At 40.9% G+C, this 20,242-nt stretch overlaps 1 protein-coding gene across 5 annotated transcripts in view; it reads right to left on the reverse strand.

The window, feature by feature from the left end:
• Window positions 1-20,242, reverse strand: part of rbms3 (RNA binding motif, single stranded interacting protein) — a 1,261,622-nt gene that overhangs the window by 155,562 nt on the left and 1,085,818 nt on the right. For all 5 annotated transcript variants that reach the window (XM_048556972.2, XM_048556941.2, XM_048556951.2 and 2 more), the window contains one exon: window positions 14,649-14,728. In XM_048556972.2, the coding sequence (XP_048412929.1) occupies window positions 14,649-14,728 (80 nt within the window). The remainder of the gene's footprint in view (window positions 1-14,648; window positions 14,729-20,242) is intronic.

The raw sequence follows: 20,242 nt of genomic DNA on the forward strand, positions 1-20,242 counted from the left end.
TCCCACTCTGACCACAGGCTCAGTTTATTCCAGGCTATTTGCAACTTTGATCTATTTGACCTCAATGTGGGCTATCAATCCCACAAAGGTTTTCACCCACAAAGATAACAGGCTGAATTTTACCATTAGTTGGTTAAGCCTCAATTTTGGGGAGATTCAAATGGTCTTTGAAAACCCACTGAACCATGACTGAATGCAGAGTGGTCAGTGCTTTCTCAAGAAAAGCAGTCTGAAATGTGGATTTTTTTGAAGCAATTATTTGTTCAAGGGATGTGAGTGTCACTAGCTAGGTCAGCATGTTCCTCATCCTTTATTGCCATGGAGATAGTGGTTGCGAGTTGTCCACTTGAACAGCGCATTTCTTGCCGTGGTACACCCTGTGCTCCTAATACCCTCCATACCAACCCATGCCCCTCTATTTATCCTCATGGTCCCTTACAGCCCCTATATCAGCTTAAGGCCAACTCATACCCATGTCTCCTCATCCACCAACCTTTGCCCTTACATCCTGCATGCTTAGGCACCATTCCCGGATGAAATAAAGTTTTAAGTATCTATTACAGACTTTGTCAAACAAAAAGCATCATTCATAAAAGCCCATTCAATGCATTTATATCCCCTCAAATTACTATTCTTTCATAAAAGCGAACAAAGGATGTAGGCATTACTTGAATGGACTAGTATATATTGTACATCTGCAACTGCCCTTGAAAAAGTGAAATGCTGCCATCATGGGGACAGGTATACTCTCAATACTATTAGGGAAGGGAATTCCAAGATTTTGGCCCAGTAACAGTGAGTGAATGGTCCTAGAGATGCACAACATGAAAACAGACCTTTCGGCCTATATAATCCACGCCAAGCATATTGCCAAACTAAACTAGTCCCACCTACCTGAATTTGGCCCATATCCCTCCAAACCATTCTATTCAGGTACCTACCTAAATATATTTTAAATGTTACAACTATACCTGTGTCCAGCACTTCCTCTGGCAGTTCAATATCTCAGACAGCAGATGAAAATATTTTGAAAGGAACCTGACAGTGAGGTTGTGAACTGACATGATGATATACTTACCCTAAAATTGCAGCCATTTTGTGACACCTTTAAGAACGAAAAGGGTTATCGCAGCACCACCCAAACAGGTAACATATATGTTATGGTAAATTATGTTAAATTTTAAATAAACACCCCCCCCCCAGACTCTCAACTTAACCTGAAACAGATAGTTTTAACATTGTTTTGGAGCAGGTTGAATGAGTCCGAACATAGTAAATGTACATGTTTTCGTCATTTATCCTTGGTCAGCTGAAACATGTTTGTTCTAGAAATGCAATTCTAGTCAGTTTCACTATAATCTACTGTCAAATTTTTGTCTTTCACCAGACAGCCTGAACAGTTAACCATCTATAACTGAGCCATAGTCACATCATAAAACTCTTCAATGGTGCTGACATGTTTTACAGGCTGAGGAAACATTGAGAATTACCTTTGCTTCAGAATTAAAAGCTCCAAGGTCTTGAGTGTTACTAGTGAACTGGTTTGCAGTTAACCGCTCAATAATGCTACTTTCCAGAAGATTCTTGTTCTTATGCCTGTCGAGTATCTTCCAGCTGTGAGGGACTGCTGTCATGTGGTTCCAATCTTATCTATCTAAATAATGACAGAGATTGACTTGGAATCACCTGCTCCTATATCATTAAGTCTGATGCTCCCCCAAGATTTGTGCTTGGCCCCTTCCTTCCTCCCATCCACATGCTTCAGCTTGACAATATTATTCTAAATGGCCAAAGTTGATTTCATATGTACTGTGATGACACCCTGTCCAAACTCAGGAAAATCTCTCTCAACTTGTTCACTGTTGCCAAATTATCAAACAGCTTATCCAACAAAAACAAAAGAACTGCAGATGCTGTAAATCAGGAACAAAAACAAAGTTGCTGGAAAAGCTCAGCAGGTCTGGCAGCATCTGTGGAGGAGAAAACAGAGATAACGTTTCGGGTCTGGTGACTCTTCTGAGGAAGGGTCACCAGACCTAAAATGCTAACTCTGTTTTCTCCTCCACAGTTGCTGCCAGACCTGCTGAGCTTTTCCAGCAACTTCTGTTTTTATCCAACAAAAAACCTGGTGTTGTGTGAGGTGAGATATGCCATTTCATATTCGTGCAAATGCAGCCTAGTTCCACTTCTATAACATTCCTTGATTTTGCACTGATTGCAGATCCCCTGTTGCTTTGTTACCTCTAGACAACAATCTCCTGGACAGGTCTCCCATAATCTACCTTCCATAAGCTTGAGGTCATCCAAGCTCTGCTGCACATCTTAACGTACATTAAGTCCCATCCGTCAAACACTTGTGTGCCCTCACCCCATACTGGGTGCCAGGCAAGCAATTTCTTGATATTAAAACTGCCAAATATGGTTTTAAATCCCTTGATGGCATAGCCCTTCCCTATTACTGTAATGTCCTCCAAGCCCCCAACTCTGCAGTCTGAGTTTGAGTTTCAAACCTGGAGGCTTCAGAAATGCGCAGCACAGTTTCGTTCCAGCTGAATCTTTGTTGTGGAGGATCGCTGGGGGAGGGGAAGGACCGACAAACCCACTTTTTACAGCACTAACTGCTGTATTCCGTAAGTGATGAGTTCAAAGATCTCAAAGCATCATCAAAAAACTACAGAAAGGAAGTAACTGCGTGAGGTATGTCCATGAGGGTGGGCACAGATTGGGAAAGTTGGTGGTGAGTCAGGGGTTCAGTTGTACAGTTACCCACAAAATGGACCAGGTTTTCATCCCTCTAACATTTCCTGGTCAATGTCCAAGTATGTGAACCACAGAAATCATTGAACTTAAATGAAAGCTGGGGGCTTTCTTAGAAGGTTACAGACACTATATAATTACCCATCACAACTTTAAACTTCCTGTGCAATATTCAAATAGTCAGGATGTTGGGATTTCCAGGGGCTGGTGTGTTGGATCTATCAGAGAACATCACTGCAACTACCATCTTCAATTGGTAAGATATTACTGAAAAATTGACAGATGCATCAGGGCCCAGGAAAGAGGTGGTACATAAGTACCATCAATGGGACTTGAGGCTTTAGGGGGTCTGCTGGCCTCAGGGTTGGGTAGAGGCAGGGGCAGGGTCAGTGCAGAGCTTGTGATTTCTGAACCTGTCCCTGGTTGCAATTTGGAAGAATTTGGGGCACTATATGAAGATGGAGCAGTTAAAAAAAAGTGATGTTTGCCTGCTTTTCTCTTCAGAACATGTGTGTGATTTTTATGTCACAGTTTCTTGATGAATGTACTACTAAAACAACCAATTCCGGCTTCGACGCACACACACAACACAAACTTATTCTGAGCTTCACGAGGCATGAGATCCCTAAAAGGATGCAGGACTATGGGACCTCTTTTGCCTGCAATTATTGGTGAAGGGTGACCTTTAGTAGGCTCACAACACACTGAATGCCAGTTGAAATGATAAGAAGCAGTAAAGTGTGACAGAGACAACAATGGCGAGCTTCCTGAGGGAACGTTTCAAATTAGTTTGTCATCAGCAAAATAGAAAAGTGAAAACTGAGCATTTGAATTAATAGGTCAAATTTACATAACATAGAAGGGTATTGTTGAAATGTCAATATTTAAATATATGGCTCTAAAATCAACTGTTCCTATTTGTATACTCAATTTTTCACTTTTCCATTTATATTATTTTTCATTTCCCTCAAGGCTTTAATTCATTTTCCATTTACTGAAAGGGTTGGCAAATGGAATTGTATCAACATCCACTGCCATCATTTCTGCACCATGTACATATGACAAAGTATACATTTGGTATAAGGTCAGAGGGTCCGAACGGTAACCCTTTTCTTTGATATACCATATGCACAAAGTCTAACTCCATCACAGATCCCTTGATGATGATGCATTTAACTCATTAAATACAGTGAGGTACTGATTTGAGACAGATCACCAGGGTCTTATACTTAATCCCTGATTCCTTGTTTTAACTGATATACCTTACAGTAGCAGTCAAAAGGACAGAAAAAGTCTACCAGTTTCTATTGAGATACTCCTGCTATAAAGTCAATACTTAGGTACTCAGGCAAAGTACACCTGTATTTTGACACTCACTCCACAACTACATTGCTAAAACTGAAACATGGCATAAATTGGGCAGTGACAACCCGAACATTGAGTCCTATAATGTTGAGAAAGATTTGATAACAAAATTGAGATATATGGGGATGCAGAACTGTGCAATACCGGTCACACTTCTATAAGAACTTACAAGACGCAGAAAAGATTTACAAGAATGTTGCTGGGTTTGCAGGATTTCAGTTGTAGGGAGATGCTGAATAAGCTGAGGCTGTTTTCCCCGGAGTGCCAGAGGCTGAAGGGTGACATTAGAGAGGTTTGTAAAATCAAGGAGGGCACAGATAGGGAGAATGGCCAAGGTCACAATCCCAAGGTAGGGGAGTCCAAAAGCAGAGGGCATAGGTTAAGGTGAGAGAGGAAAGATTTGAAAAGGACCTGACGATAATATTTTCACACAGAGGATGGTGCATATACAGAATGAGCTGCCAGGGAAAACGGTGGAGGTGGGTACAATTACAACATTTAAAATGCACCTGGATGGATATATGAACATAAAGGGCTTAGAAGGATATGGGCCAAATGCTGGCAAATAGCAGTCGGTCAGAGTGGCATGCGCAAGTTGGACTCAAGGGACTGTTTCTGTGCTATATGACTCCGTGCTTCTCCCATTCATATATCAAGTAGTTTATGTGATGCTTAGATAAAGATAATTAAACCTTTATGATTTTGTATTTCAATTGTGGTCAGCCTTATACACATACACGTGAAAGTTGGCTCCATGAATACACATGTCACTGAGGCGCAGCTTTTATGTGAGGCTTTTTGCAAGTCACCATGCAGGAACTCGAAGGGAGCTCAGTGCTGGAGATGGCTAAGATCTGTTGGAATTGGGATTGTGTCAAGAATGAACAGACTTACTGAGGTAAGGTAATAAACTATCTAGCAGAGCTGGGGAGCATTTTGGAATGTAATGTATTAATATTTGTTTGATTGATTTCAGAGGAATCCCATGAAGGCGATTAGGGGCTTTGCCCAACTTGAACAGTGGAAAGAAACCTGCATTGCCTCTTTTAGGGAAAACCTGTTGCATCTTGCTCAATCAATGTATTTGATGGCACAGTCTGCCGTCTCTCTGGGATCAAAGATCCTGAGAGTGGGAAGTGTGCCCACTAAGTCTATTGAACAACAGCATCACACGGTAGACAGCGGATGCTGCTGCAGGACCACATGTGTGAGACTGAGGAGCATCACTGTATAGCAGATATCAGTGAAAGCAGGATGATAAGGTGCAGGACAAGGCAGGGTGGTAGTATGCAGCATGGGCAGGAGGCTGGCTCTCAGAGGCATCATGTTCTGGGCTCTTTGATCAGGTATTGTTTGCCTCTGAATGAGGGATCAGCTCTATTGCTGCCCAGACTCCACTAGCAATCCTGTTGACTGACTATAGCACTGCATGCAGTTCTGGTCACCTTGCTTTAGCAGGGATATTACTAAGGAGAAGGTCTAGCAAAAGATTTACCAGGATGTTGCTGGGGATGGAGGGTTTGAGTTATGAAACTAGGCTAGACAGGTGGAACCGTTTTCACTGGAGCGGAGGATGAGGTGAATGGCAAGCATCTTTTCCTTGGGGTGGTGGGATTCAAAAGTAGGGGGCATAAATGCAGGCAAATGGGACTGGTTTAGTTTGGGAACATGGTCAGCGTGGATTAGTTGAACCAAAGAGTCTGTTTCCATGCTCTATGAGTCGCGAGCTTGAGTATGCTGGAGGCAATGACAAAGGCACTAAAGTGAGCATTAAGAGGTGTAAGATGCATCCTGTGCAGATGCATGCATTTCAGTATGCCAACCTGGCCGAAGCATGTCAGCCATAGGTGTCCCTGAGCTCCAGAGGCTTGAACTTTACAGCAGCCGATTTTCTCGGGCGAAGAAGGACGGTGTCCAGGGAGCATTGTAGCGAAGGCAGAATTGGCTGAAGGCCTGGTTAGCAAGTGGAGAACTGCTGCTGCTGCTGCTGGGTCATGTTGGGATTTGATGATATCTGGTTTCTCAGGGAAGAAGCGGAAAGTTGGAAGCTGCATTGGAATGAGTCGAGCCATTAATGAAATGCAAATGCATGGAAATAAGATCATCGTAACTCATTAATGAGATCCTGAATTCAACGTTTCGATCCTAAGGGGAAAACTGGAAATTCTTTTCAAAACATCAAAGTTCAGAATTTTAAAATTTTCACTGTTTTCCTTATACCTTCCACTGTTGCCCACATTGTTCAAGGGATAGGAAAACTCTGCTCAGACTGTCCAATCATTGAATAGCTTGAATGACTTTGCATGATGATACAGAACAGTTTACAAGTTCAACTGGTGACTGCAGTCAGATTCTTCAATGATGCTTTTAAAAATAGGAGGGTGTTTAGACGATTTTGGGATATTCTTGTTTGTATCTTTGCACCTAAAAAGGGAAGGCTGTTTGATGATACATTTGATCCTGGAGTGGATGTAATTATTGACTAGTTGATAGTTAGAGACAGTATTAACAGGTCAATGGTGAGATTTTGAGAATGAACAAAGAATGTGTATAAAGTGTAGAGATCAAACAACTGAATCGGGGGCAGGATTTAGCAGAAATACTGTTACCAATGAAGTGATTATGGAGTCATTTAGAAGCTGTGGAGAAACTAATACAGATAGAGTGATCACTCCAAATATCATTGACAATAGAGTACGTCATTAACTTAAGGTTATGATTTACTTTTTGGGTATGTGGAGCCACTAAACTGATACAAGCTAAAAGTAGCCCGATCATACCAGACAAGCTCCTGCAGGAGATTTTTAGAACAGTATTTATTAGGTTTGATATTTAATGTTAGTACAATCTGGGTATGAGCTAATATCAGATTTGAATGAAGATGCTAATAATATTGAAACCTGTAGTTGCCAAAAATATTAATCTGTGAGAATCACTACCTTCCCGAAATGCAATTCCATCTTGCTGCTGTCAAAAACAATGAAGTGTCTGCAAATTGGAAACATAGAGTTTTGCAGAGCGCTGTTGTTTCCTGAAATGTTTATTTCTTGAAGTAGTTTGAAGAACAAAATGCTGTCTAGGATGAAACTCATTTCACCAGGACCTTAAATAACCTGCCAAGGTTCATGAATTCTAGTAAATAGTTTATTCGTGCATTTCTTTACATTGGAAAGGGGAATAAAAGTATCAAAAACAAATATTTAGACATGAACAAACTGATCTTAAAACAGATCACAGGACTTCCAGAACTGTATGAAATGCTGGGACAGTTAATGGTCTTTAATATAATCCATCCTGTATCATGACATTTACTTCCCTAGACTGTCAAGAGATATATTAATGTCACAACCATTATTCCGAACGCCTACTGCATGTGATGTTTACATTTGTTATGGAATGGACTGGCTGATTTTCTTTCCTTCGTGCAATCTCCAACTCTTTCTGATCTAGTTCCTAATCATATCACCACATTAGGTGTACTGTTGTTTCTGAGTTTCCACTGCTTGCCAATCCCACATCTTTGTGGTAATTCGCCAGGATGGTAATGGGAAACTTGTAATTCTGTCAGTATTCCACCTTTCTCCACAAAGCAAACTGAGCCTTATTGCTGCCAGCATCACTAATGCTAGTTACCAGCAATAAATGTAAACCCTTATGTGGGGAAGAGGACACAGGCTTGTAATGAACAGAAATATCAGTTTTATCAGCAGGCTTTTGATTAATTTGCTTCTCTGAGATTGACCAGGGGAGTTGATATAATTACTCCTAATTCTACAATTCACAGCCAGCCAGAGAAAGGGATGTCCATAAACACACATATGCATTTTACCTTTGCTCAGTCTATACAAACAGAATGCAAACTAAATCAGTTAAGACAGGATCAGGGCATGATGGGGAGGCAACTGCCTATTGGTATCTTCACAGGTCTATTAATCCAGAAACTCAGTAAATATTCTGGGGACCCAGGTGCAAATCCCACCATGGCAAATGGTGGAATTTGAATTCAATTTTTAAAAAAATCTGGAATTAAGAATCGACCAACGACCATGAAGCTGTTGGTGATTGTTGGAGGAAGCCAGCTGTTTCTCCAATTATCTTTCAGAAAAGGAAATCTTCCACCCTCGCCTGGCCTACATGTGACTCCATACACACAGCAATGCAGTTGACTCTGAAATGGCCTAGCAAGCCTTTCAGTTTCAAAGTCTCAAAGAAATGAAACTGGACGGATCACCTGGTATTGACATAGGCACTGGAAAAGGCAACGGCAGAAACTGCCCTGTCGACCCTTCCACCATGTGGAGGCGACTGCCAAAATTGGGAGAGTTGTCTCACAGACTAGTTAAGCAACAGCCTGACACAGTCACACTCACAGAATCATATCTTACAGACAATGTCCCTGACACCACCATCACCATCCCTGGATATGTGCTGTCTCACTGGCAGGACAGACCCAGCATAAGTGGTGGCACAGTGGTATACAGTTTGGAGGGTGTTGCCTTGGTAATCCTCAACATTGACACTCAAACCCATGAAGTCTCATGGCTTCAGCTTAAACATGGGCAAGGAAACCTACTGCTGATTACCACGTACTGTCCTCCCTCAGCTGATGAATTGATGCTCCTCCACGTTGGACAACAGTTAAAGGAAGCACTGAGGACTACAAGGGCACAAAATATACTCTGGGTCAGGGATTTCTATGAAACTGAAAGAACTGCAGGTGCTGTAAATTGGAAACAAAAACAGAAATCACTGGAAAAACTCAGCAGGTATGGCAGCATCTGTGAAGAGAAATCAGAGGTAATGTTTCGAGTCCGGTGATTCTTCCTCAGAACTTGAGTGCGTCGGATTTCAATGTTCACCATCAAGAGTGGTTCAGCAGCAGTATTACTGATCGAGCTGGTCGGGTCCAAAAGGACATAGCTGCTAGATTGGGTTTGCAGGAGGTGGTGAGGGAACCAACAAGAAGGAAAAACATATTTGACCTCTTCCTTACTAATCTGCCAGCTACAGTTGCATCTGTCCATGACAGCATCAGTAAGAGTGACCATTGCACAGTGCTTGTGGAGACAAAGTCTCACCTTCACATTGAGAACAACCTCCACTGTGCTGTGTGGCACTATCGCTGTGCTAAACGGGACAGACTTTGCGCAGATCTAGCAACTCAAGACTGGGCATCCATGAGGCGCTGTGAGCCAATAACAGCAGCAGAATTGTAACTCCAGCACAATCTGTAACCTCACGGCCTGGCAGATCCCCTACTCAACCATTACCATCAAGCCAGGGGATCAACCCTGATTCAAAAGAGAGTGCAGGAGGGCATGCCAGGAGCAGCACAAGGCATACATGAAGATGAGGTGATAACCTGGTGAAGCCACCAAACAGGACTACTTGCATGCTAAACAGCGAAAGCAGTAAGTGATAGAAAAAGCTACACGATCCCACAACCAACGGATCAGATCTAAGCTCTGCAGTCCTGCCACATCCAGTCGCGAATGATGGTGGGTGATTAAACAGCCGACTGGAGGAGGATGCTCCACAAATGTCAATGATGAGACAGCCCAGCACATCAATGCAAAAGATAAGATTGAAGAATTTGCAGCAATCTTCAGCTCGAGGATTATCTATAATACCTCATTTACAATACCATGCTTTCCGCTTAGGGACCCTGCAACCCTCTGGACTCAGTATCAAAAGTTCAATAATTTCAGGACTAAACTCTCCCATGTTCTAGCCCCCTACCCCACACACCAGGCCTTGTTCTCACACAGTCTGCCATTACACACAGAAGTTGCTGGAAAAGCTCAGCAGGACTGGCAGCATCTGTGAAGAAAAAATCAGAGTTAATGTTTCATGTCCGGTGATGCCTCCTCAGAACCCGAAATATTAGCTCTGATTTTTTTCTTCACAGATGCTGCCAGACCTGCTGAGTTTTTCCAGCAACTTCTGTTTTTGATCAATTTATAGCACTGGCACTTGCTCAGATATATGTTCAAATGAAGAAACTGCTGTCAGATTTATCTGTTCCTTTATGAGCTTTTTATTACACTGACACCTTACTGAGTGTTTCAACACTGATACATGTGGAAGAATATGCAACTGCAGTACTTACACACCAGACATCCACTAAACATGCCAGAAAAGGTTAGGATTGATCTGTCATAGTGTGATTAAATTTGATCAATGAGAAGTTTTAATTGCTTCAAACAACTTACTGCTGGGCAGTTAAAATGCACTTTTAAAAGTGTAGGGTCTCATTCCTTTGGCTTTTAATTGTTGGAGGTATTAAAAAGTTCTGCCACTTTGATGTCACTCTCTTTCTTACTCTTGTCTTGCTGTTCCTCTATTGACTGCAATGTTTGCACCTAATTTTGCATTGAGTTAAGTATTCCAACCTATATCTCTAGTTTAATCTACTTTGACCAGGACCAGAAATTGGGAGGTAGATTTGATTTTTGGCTGTACTCCTGTCTCACACTTCAGTGCTGTCTTCTAGGACTAACTATTTTTATCCGCTTCAGCAATGACCTTCCCTCCATTATAAGGTCAGAAGTGGGGATGTTCACTGATGATTACACAATGTTCAATCATCAGCACCATTTGTGACTCATCAGATACTGAAACAAACTCTAGCCAAAAGCAGCAAAATCTGGACAATATCCAGGCTTGGGCTGACTACAGGCAAGGTGCAGTGATTTGATTTTTTCCTGTCAGACGTAGACATTGCCCAGCATTGTGTGGGACAAATATTATAACAGAACAGCAATTAATTGTCACATGTATTTTTACAAAGAAAAAAAGTGATAAGTTTTATACGTTGCCCTACCGAGGCACCTAAACTAATGGCAGAATTCATAAATAAGAAGAAAAATGAGTAAAAGTTCATCACAGTTCAATTAACGACTCCTGGGTTCAGGGTACACTGGAAAACTGGGCCTAAATCACCACACAGAGCTAGGCCAAGACCACACCCCCACCCCCATACCAAGATGAGACCTTCACACCAGGACTAGTCCTTCACGCCAAGCTGCTGGAATATCCAGAAGTCCCTGAAGAAGACTCCCACAATGGATTAGACTTCCACACCAGGAGAAGAATACCACCCCAGGCCGCAACCACCCCTTCTGGATAACACTGCCACACCAGGAGACTGCTGTGCCAAGTGCCAAGCCTATACTGCCATTTTGGGCTATTGGATGCAACTTTGTCGCTGGGCCTGGGCCGGCCAAATAATGCCATCCACTGAAGTCTTTCAAAGAAGGTAAGGCACCACAATAAATGCAAATGTTAAGAAAGAAATGCACAGGAAGAGAAAAATCAAAGCCGACAGGGTAAACGTGCTCCCGTGCTGAGGAGCCCACACATTGTGCTGCTACTTGCCACTTGTCAGTGGAACACAATGCAAGAAGAGAATTAATGATCTCCTGTCCTGCGCAACAGTAAGTCTCACCACCCTTTCACTGCTACATCACACTCAGAGGGCCATCACTCAGTCTAAAAATCTGCCACGATAAGCCATGTCACACAGACACGCCAACTTCACCATCACATGTGCACAGAAGGGCTCATGTACACCTTATGCTGTCAATTTGCAGTATCTTCCTAGACAGACTTCTTTCTACTCACCTGCTGAGGAGGGTTCACCCCCTGCTCATGAAGAGCACTGGCACACATTCCCAACACATTCAGCCCTTACCTTTCCCTCAATGTAGAACAAGCACACACAAATGTCTGCCCTTGGCGAGTTTGCTCACGTTTTGTATAGCTTTTGTAATTATCTTTCCAAAAGTGGAAAAAGTGCCAGACCATTCACAAGTTATGGTAACTTACTCAAAACAGCCATGTTACTACCTGTTAAGCACAGGGCTGAGTCTAGGATAGAAAAAGATCCAATACCTACAGTCACCTGCACGATATCCTCCTTCAATATTTGCATCAGGATAAACAATGGTTCTTGCTGGTTTGGAAAGCACCACTCAACAAATCTCGCTTCATCGTTTCATGGTTTGTACATTTGAATCTAGGTGTTTATCTGTCTTGCAAACTCCCAAGAAAATGACCAATGATACAACTGAGTGATTTTTCAATCCTCCCAGTCCTAATGCAATAACTTATGAAGACATGTATTTGACTTTAACCTTCTCGACCTGCAAATTCAGTAGATGTGCCCCAAAATGAGCAAGACTTTTAAAATTCAATAATTTTCAACTTATCTAGAATACTTACCCAACTGATAAAATATCTACTTTCGCAATACTAGTGTAATAGGATTGCAGGGAAGATAACAGCAGATAGTCCTCATTGCCAATTTGGAATGTCAAACAATAGATGTAAACTGTGCATGTAATTAAGCACTCTAACAGTTCTTTGAAATTACAAAAAAAGTGACACATTTATGTTGCCTGGAGAGGAACAAATGCAAAATCATTGACAACAACATTTTCATTAATCAAGAGTAAATATGTCAAAAAACTATCAGTATTCAAGTTATACAAATTATCAAAAGCTGGTACCTACATGCTTCAACAGTCTTGATAGTTATGTGGCGTCCAAGTATGTGTGACTTTCTTTCAATTGATAAAATAGGATAAAAAAATCCATACATCTCACACACACATATTCACACATTAAACAGTGTTGTATAAAAAATATTACCCATCTCACCAAACACATTCTAAAGGAGCAATTTTAACTATTTACCTGGTTAAGGCTTGTCACTTGCCCCAACCTAGAAAGCTTGATTCCAGTGCAGAGTTAGAACAGAAATTCTATTTCAGAAGTAGGTATTGCACCCTCAATTAACAATAAATCCTTGGAACTACACACGAGAAAATGCCAGTCGAGGCAGCTGCTTATTGGTAAAGCATTTTAATGGAAGTACTGATTCTAAGTTCTGGTTGCCCTATTGTAGGAAAGATGTGGATGCTTTGGAGAGGGTTCAGAGGAGGTTTACCAGGATGCTGCCTGGACTGGAGGGCTTATCTTATGAAGAGAGGTTGACTGAGCTCGGACTTTTTTTCATTGGAGAAAAGGAGGAGGAGAGGGGACCTAATTGAGGTATACAAGATAATGAGAGGCATAGATAGAGTTGATAGCCAGAGGCTATTGCCCAGGGCAGAAATGGCTAACACGAGGGGTCATAGTTTTAAGCTGGTTGGAGGAAAGTATAGAGGGGATGTCAGAGGTGGGTTCTTTACACAGAGAGTTGAGAGATCATGGAATGCGTTGCCAGCAGCAGTTGTGGAAGCAAGGTCATTGGGGTCATATAAGAGACTGCTGGACATGCATATGGTCACAGAAATTTGAGGGTGCATACATGAGGATCAATGGTCGGCACAACATCGTGGGCTGAAGGGCCTGTTCTGTGCTGTACTGTACTGTTCTAAAATTATTTCAAAATGAGAGAGCGATTAGTATCTGGTGGTTTTTGTCTCTCTTATACTGTGGTTATATAAATGGGAATAAAACAGATTAAATAAACATATCGACAGGACATTCTGAACATCAGAGCAGTGATGATCTTACTAAATGGCACTGCAGACTTGAAAGGCCAAATAGCCAACTCCTGCTCCTACCCCATTGTGTTTATATGTAAGAAGGTTGGAAAATTCTAGCCTTCTTTTGATAGATCAGTTTGCACAGGGAGCCCATAAATTGGTCCATTGGTGAGCACATCAGCTTCCCACTGCCTTGGCTTTTTAACCAAAGATGGTGGAGGTAAAGGATAGCCCTTCCACCAAGAAGCAATTGACCTATTTACGTGAAAAATCAATGGCTTCTTCCCACCTCCACTGGCATGTTCCAGAGTTGTTGGCTGTTGGCGAGCCTCTGCCACATGGGGAGACTGCCTGGTGAGTTCACCTTGGTGGACTGGCTTCCATTCTTGCATGCCTTTACATGGAGTGGCCTCCCTGGTAGCAGTGATGGCCTCTTGGCTGGGTCTAATGGAATGCACTTGATATCCTTACTTGGGCCAGGCTCATAGCAACAACCTCTGAGTAGTCCTTTTCTTGGAAAACTGGGCAATCCGGCTCATAGGCCATCAAGGACTGGGCCCACTCTCGTCAGCTTTGCTCTAGATTTGTGGGGCAAGGTCAATGGGCTGAAGGCCTACTCCAGTTCCATTCTTCCGAGATGGGAAAATATTTTCAATTGTGACAAAATTCCGTTTGTATTATCCAGTCTGTGTCACTGCCAACTTTATCCTCTAACATCACAGATTTAATCCAGAAGTTATATGTCATCGAACATGATCACGCAAGACAAATGCAGCAAGTCTGATACAATCTCGACAATTAGGAATGATACAGCTCCTATTAGAATACAGTATACTGGATAAAAAGAGTGGTAGGGCAAGATTATAGTGAAAACAAACTCTGCTTAAGTCAAGGGAACAATAAATCATTCAAGTTTCAGCCTTGCTGTTCAAATTAGATGATCTCTTTGACTATTTTTGCATACCCATCCACAATTCACAATTGACTCAATTTTTCTGATTTACCAATAACAAATAATAAAAAAGATCATACCTGGTACACCTGGTGGCATTTTCAGGTATTTTCCATTAAAATGCTGAATTACTACTTCACATTTCTCAGTGGACTCCATTCTAGATACAAAGAAAAGGTGTGAGTGGTACCTCTGTAAAGAATCAGTAACAATTTGGACACAAATACATTGTATTTTCCTCAGAATATTATTTCTATCTCAGAGCATACAAGTAACATTTCACAGCAGTTGTTTTTGTGGCTGAGACACATTTTACAGAAATTGCTTTAGTAGAGCCAAATGCCACCAAAATTATGAACAATTTCGGAGCATACTTCCAACAGTTATTTTGTCAGCAGTCAACAGGATAAGTATTATTGGGCAGGTTCGACCAGCAACTGCTTCCCCAGAGTGAAGCAGTCTCATTGTTGTGCTTAGTAACTGTCTGTTCCAAATCACTGGTATGGGAAGTTTATACAGTGAATTAGTGCCTATTAGCAGAGTGAAAACAACAGAACATGAGTGCAATTATTGACCAATTACTAATTGTGTCAATTCACAGGCAACCGTATGCAGAGAACACCAAGGGCAAAAATATGTATTGACGATATTTCATGATAAATTAAACAGATTAACTAACCTTTTTGTGTTCCCCCCTCACCCTTAAAGGATGGTCATGCATTTGTGAGAGTGCAGAAACAAATAGTGAGACTTGTTACTGACAAGGAAACTCACAGAACTGTTTTTGTTGCAGAAAACAAGATGGAATTAAAGGTAAGTCTTAAGTATGGAAATAGTAATAACTTCTATAAAAGTAAAAATATAATGGTGGCCCATGATGATTCACAATAATGCTATAAATCAAAATTCAGCCCCAAACCACATGGGAAGTATGAGGAGATTTGATTAGAATCTAGTCAAAACTTGACTGTCTCAAAGGAGGAGAGAAAAGCCAAGGTTCAGGATCAGAGTTACAGAAAGTAGGACAGAAGGGGCTTAAGTCACTGTTACCAATGTGCAGTGACATTAATCAGGGATGGTCAAGAGGCCCGAGTTGAAGTAACACAGAAAACTCGGAAAAGCTGTAAAACTGAAAGGGATTAGGGAACGAGAGAACACTGGCCACGGAGGTATTTGAAAACAAGAATGGGACATTTAAAATCAAAGCTTTTTTTTAACCAGGAGCCATGACAGTGAGCAGAGGAGTGATGGGTGCATTTGGTACAACTTAGGATATGGATAGTAGAGTTTTAGATGAGCTCAGGTTTATGTAGATTAAATTTGCAGCATCACGAGCTGTTATGGGGAGGCGATGGCCTAACGGTAGTATCATAGGGCTGTTAATTCAGAGGCCCACGTTATGTTCCAGGAACTCAGGTTTGAATCTTGCCATGGTAAATGGTGGAATTTGAATTCAATAAAACTCTGGAATTAAAGAGTCTAATGACAACAATGAATGCATTGTCGACCGTCAGCAAAAACCCATTTGCTTCACTAATGCCCATTTGGGGAGGAAACTGCCATTCCTACCTGGTCTAGCCTACATGTGACGCCAGACTCAGCAATGTAGTTGACTGGGCATTTAAGGATGGAAAATTAATGCTGGCCTGCCAGAGGTGCTCTCATGAATGAATAAAAAAAGAGCGCAGTATAATGGAAGAGGATTTCACTACTGTTAAGCAAAAATGGGCAATAATTGAGAAAACAACCACAATATGATAAAATCTTGCAATATCACACTAATTAAAAACTGAAATAAATTGATGTTTCCTCCGTATTTGCTGCAAAAGGAACATGTATTGTTTAACCTGGACTGGGAATGGAGGACTTGAAGAGACTTGTTTAGATTCAACTGGTTTCATGTAAGCCAGCAAATCAGAACTCTTAATCCTCCCATTGTACTGAACACATGTTATGGACAATAGATTAATATTTGGATTAATACTCAAATAAAATAGCTAAACAAATGTCATTCAAATCCAGGATGGAATGATAATTACAGACACGGATGATCAAATACGGCGTAGAATACAACTGTTGAAATCAAAGATAAGTCACGAATGGAATACAATTAGTTTGAACTGCTCAGCGTCAAGAGAATTAATAGCCTGGACCGTCACTCAATTGTTTTTGGAAACTGTTGAGAAACTCAGCTGGGCTTCATCTCTTACTGGGCTCTTAGAAGTTGATGTCCACTCTCCACAGTTTAAGCAGGTTGGCTGGATATCATGGCAGATCAAATTATACATTGTCTATGGAGTGAAAAGAGCTTGATAGCCCAAACAGCCTTTTCACATTCTTCAATTCTGTACATTGTTTACTTTCTTTGCTTTGTACCAAGCTAAAAAGGAGAGAAGTGCTGTTGGTACTGTTTATAGTTTTGAAATGTGCAATGTAAATGATTTTATATCATCATTAGTATCCACAAACTGTCCTACCGAACTTAAAAAACTTTTTTGCCTTGGAGTTTGTTTAATGGTTCGATCTAACGGTTCTGTTGGATAATATCAGGGGAAGATTAACTAAAACCCATGAGAATTATTGTAAGTGGCCATTGAACAGGAAATTTTTTAAAAAGTTCTTTGATTAGTTAAAAAGACTTAAACCTTCTACAGTTTAAAATCAGTAAGTTGTGACAATTGTGAGTTTTAAAGATTATGTTTGGGGAATGCAGCTTTAAATCACAGATAGACAGTGGAAGCTCAGTGTAGTCAGCAGAAAGTAAAGCTTCTTGGTATTACGAGTTAGCACAGCTGAATGTGGGAGGAAGATGAGCATGAATTGAACAGGCATTCTGCATCTTCTAAGGATTCCAGGAGATTTATTCTGGCATGGCCAGAGGGAATGTGAATTATTGTAACAGGATGGTGGAAGATTTAAGAGGTTTTCAAACACTGAAGAAGATGCTTGAAGACAGGTTATCATATGGTAAAATTGGGTTAGTGGAAGCCATTGGAAGCTTGGAATAACTATGGACTGTTTGTTAAAAGAACTGCAGTTGCATGGAGAATGTGATGGGTGCTAAACATAAAAGGAGAATGTTATTCTCTGTAGTTCAAGTGTCAGTTGCCTATAAAAAGAAAATAGCGTTTAGTCAACTGGTACTTTTAGTTTTTTCTTGAAACAGGAAGGCCAAATGTGAACATGGTATTCTTTGGGCCTATCCTCGTCACACCGCAATTAAAATTTCATCAGTGGAAGAAAGAAATACAAAAGACACCACGAAGTATTAAGATAATGTTCAACCAATGAACTCAATGTGTATAGTTAAGATGCTTTTGTATACAGCTGCAATTCCCAAAAAGGGTGTTATGAAGCTGTTTGTAATTTTGTTTTCACAATTTTTGAAATTTGTATTGTATTTGAGAAGATGTTTAAGGTTATGACATATTTTGCCTCAACTTTTGCAATGTTTGAAGTTTTCTGTATACAAAAAGTTACCACAGTTATAAAGTACCTAATTAAGGATGTTTGTATAGTAAAAGGGTTAGGGATTCTGGGCTTGCTGCCTCAGACTCAGATGCTTGCCGACGATGGGAATTTGACTTGGATCATGTGATCCTATTCGCTGAGGGTCATGGGATCAAGAGGAGGGACTGTAGCCAAGTAGATAAATCTCCAGCTCCTGTGGGATCTATTCCAGGCTACTGAAGCAGCCAAAGGAGGAGATTGTTGGGGCCTTGATAGAAATATTTGTACCTTCATTAGCGACAGACAAGGTCCCAGAAGACTGGAGAGTAGCCAATGTTGTTCCTTTGTTTAAGAGGGGCAACAGACATAATCTAGGAAATTATAGCCCAGCGAGCTTTAAATCAATCATAGCAAAGTTACTGCAGAAGATTCTGAGGGACAGGATTTATTTGCACTTGGAGAAGAATGGGCTTACTAGGGATAGTCAACATGGTTTTGTGCAGGGGTGCTCTTGTCTCACAAACTCGATTGAGTTTTTTGAGCAAAGGATAAAGATGATTGATGAAGGTAAGGCAATGGATATTGTCCACATGGACTTTACTAAAGCATTTGAAAAGGTTCCTCATGGTAGGCTGGTCCAGAAGATCAAATTGCATGGAATCTATGGTGAGTTCGCAAGTTGGATACAAAATTTGCTTGGCCATAGAAGATAGAGGGTGGTTGGGGAGGGATGTCTTATTGGCTGGAGGTCTGTGACCACTGGTGTTCCATAAGGATCAGTAGTGGGACTCATAAATGATTTGCCTAAAAATATCAGTGGTCTTATTAATAAGTTTGCAGATGGCACAAAAATTGGTGAAGTTGTGCATAGTGAAGATGAATATCAAAGAATGCAGCCAAGGTATAGATCAGCTCGAAAGCTGGGTGCAGAAATAGCAGATTATAGGAGTTTAATCCAGATAAATGTGAGGTGATGCATTTTGGGAGATCAAATGCAAAAGGAAACTATACTGTGACTAGCAGAATCCTTAGGAGCATTGAAGTACAGAGGGATCTTGGGATACATGTCCATAGCTTCCTGAAAGTGACAACACAAGTGGATAAGGTGGTAAAGAAGGTATACGGCATGCTTGGCTTTATTGGTTGAGGTATTTGAGTATAAAAGTCATCAACTCATGTTGTAAATGTACAAGACTTTGGCCAGGCTGGAAAGTATTGTGCGCAGTTCTGGTCATCACACTACAGGAAGGCTGTGGAGACTTTGAAGAGGGTGCAGAAGAGGTTTACCAGAATGGTGCTCAGCTTGGAGTGTATTAGCTATTACAAGAGGTTGGAAAAATGTAGATTGTTTTCACTAGATCATGGTAGGCTGAGGGCCAACCTGATAGAAGTATTTGAAATTATGAAGACCTGGATAGGCTGGATCATTGGAGTCTCTTTCCCAGGGTGGAAATGCCAAATACTAGGGGGCATAGTTTTAAGGTGAGAAGGAAAAATTTAACGGATTTCTCTTTAAATACAGAGGGTAACAGATGCCTCAAACAAGCAGTCAGGGAGGTGACAGAAATAGATATGACAGCAAAGTTTAAGACAGACATAGGAACAGGCAGAAGGAATGAGCTTAGAGTAGCATCATGGTCAGCACAGGCATTGTGGGCTGAAAGGCCTGTTCCTGTGTGTTCTGTTCTATGTTCCATGTAATTCTTTCAGCTAGTAATTAGAAGGTGAAATTTCTTTCTAAACTTTATCAGACACTGGAGATTATAACAAAACCTCATTTTAATGAATGTTACAGAAGATGAGGTCAATCTTTGCAGGGTTCAATGTACGATCATCCTTACAACATCTGCAGAGTGCAAAAGTAACCGCAGAAAAAACACAAAATTTTTTCATGCCATTTTTCAAGGGTCTGCAGATCTTCTGTCAAAGTTTTGGTGGCAAATGTTATCTTATTATCTAACAGAAACATAAATATGTTAATTGGATATTACTAACATTTGTAAAAGGGACCTTCTATAATAACTGCAAGGCAATAAATTCTAACTTTATAAACTTTGAAAAGTGCAGCTAACTTACCCATGATTTAACATTACACTAGAAATATCAGTGCCTTGTAACCTAATGATAATGAAGATTTCAGTCTTAACTAAAACAGAAATGTAGTCAACTTTGGGCTATGCATATGGAAATGCATCAAGACATCTGTTTGAAATTCTAATATTCA

The sequence above is a fragment of the Stegostoma tigrinum genome, chromosome 2 (genome assembly GCF_030684315.1).
Source record: "Stegostoma tigrinum isolate sSteTig4 chromosome 2, sSteTig4.hap1, whole genome shotgun sequence".
In the NCBI taxonomy this organism is placed as follows: domain Eukaryota; kingdom Metazoa; phylum Chordata; class Chondrichthyes; order Orectolobiformes; family Stegostomatidae; genus Stegostoma; species Stegostoma tigrinum.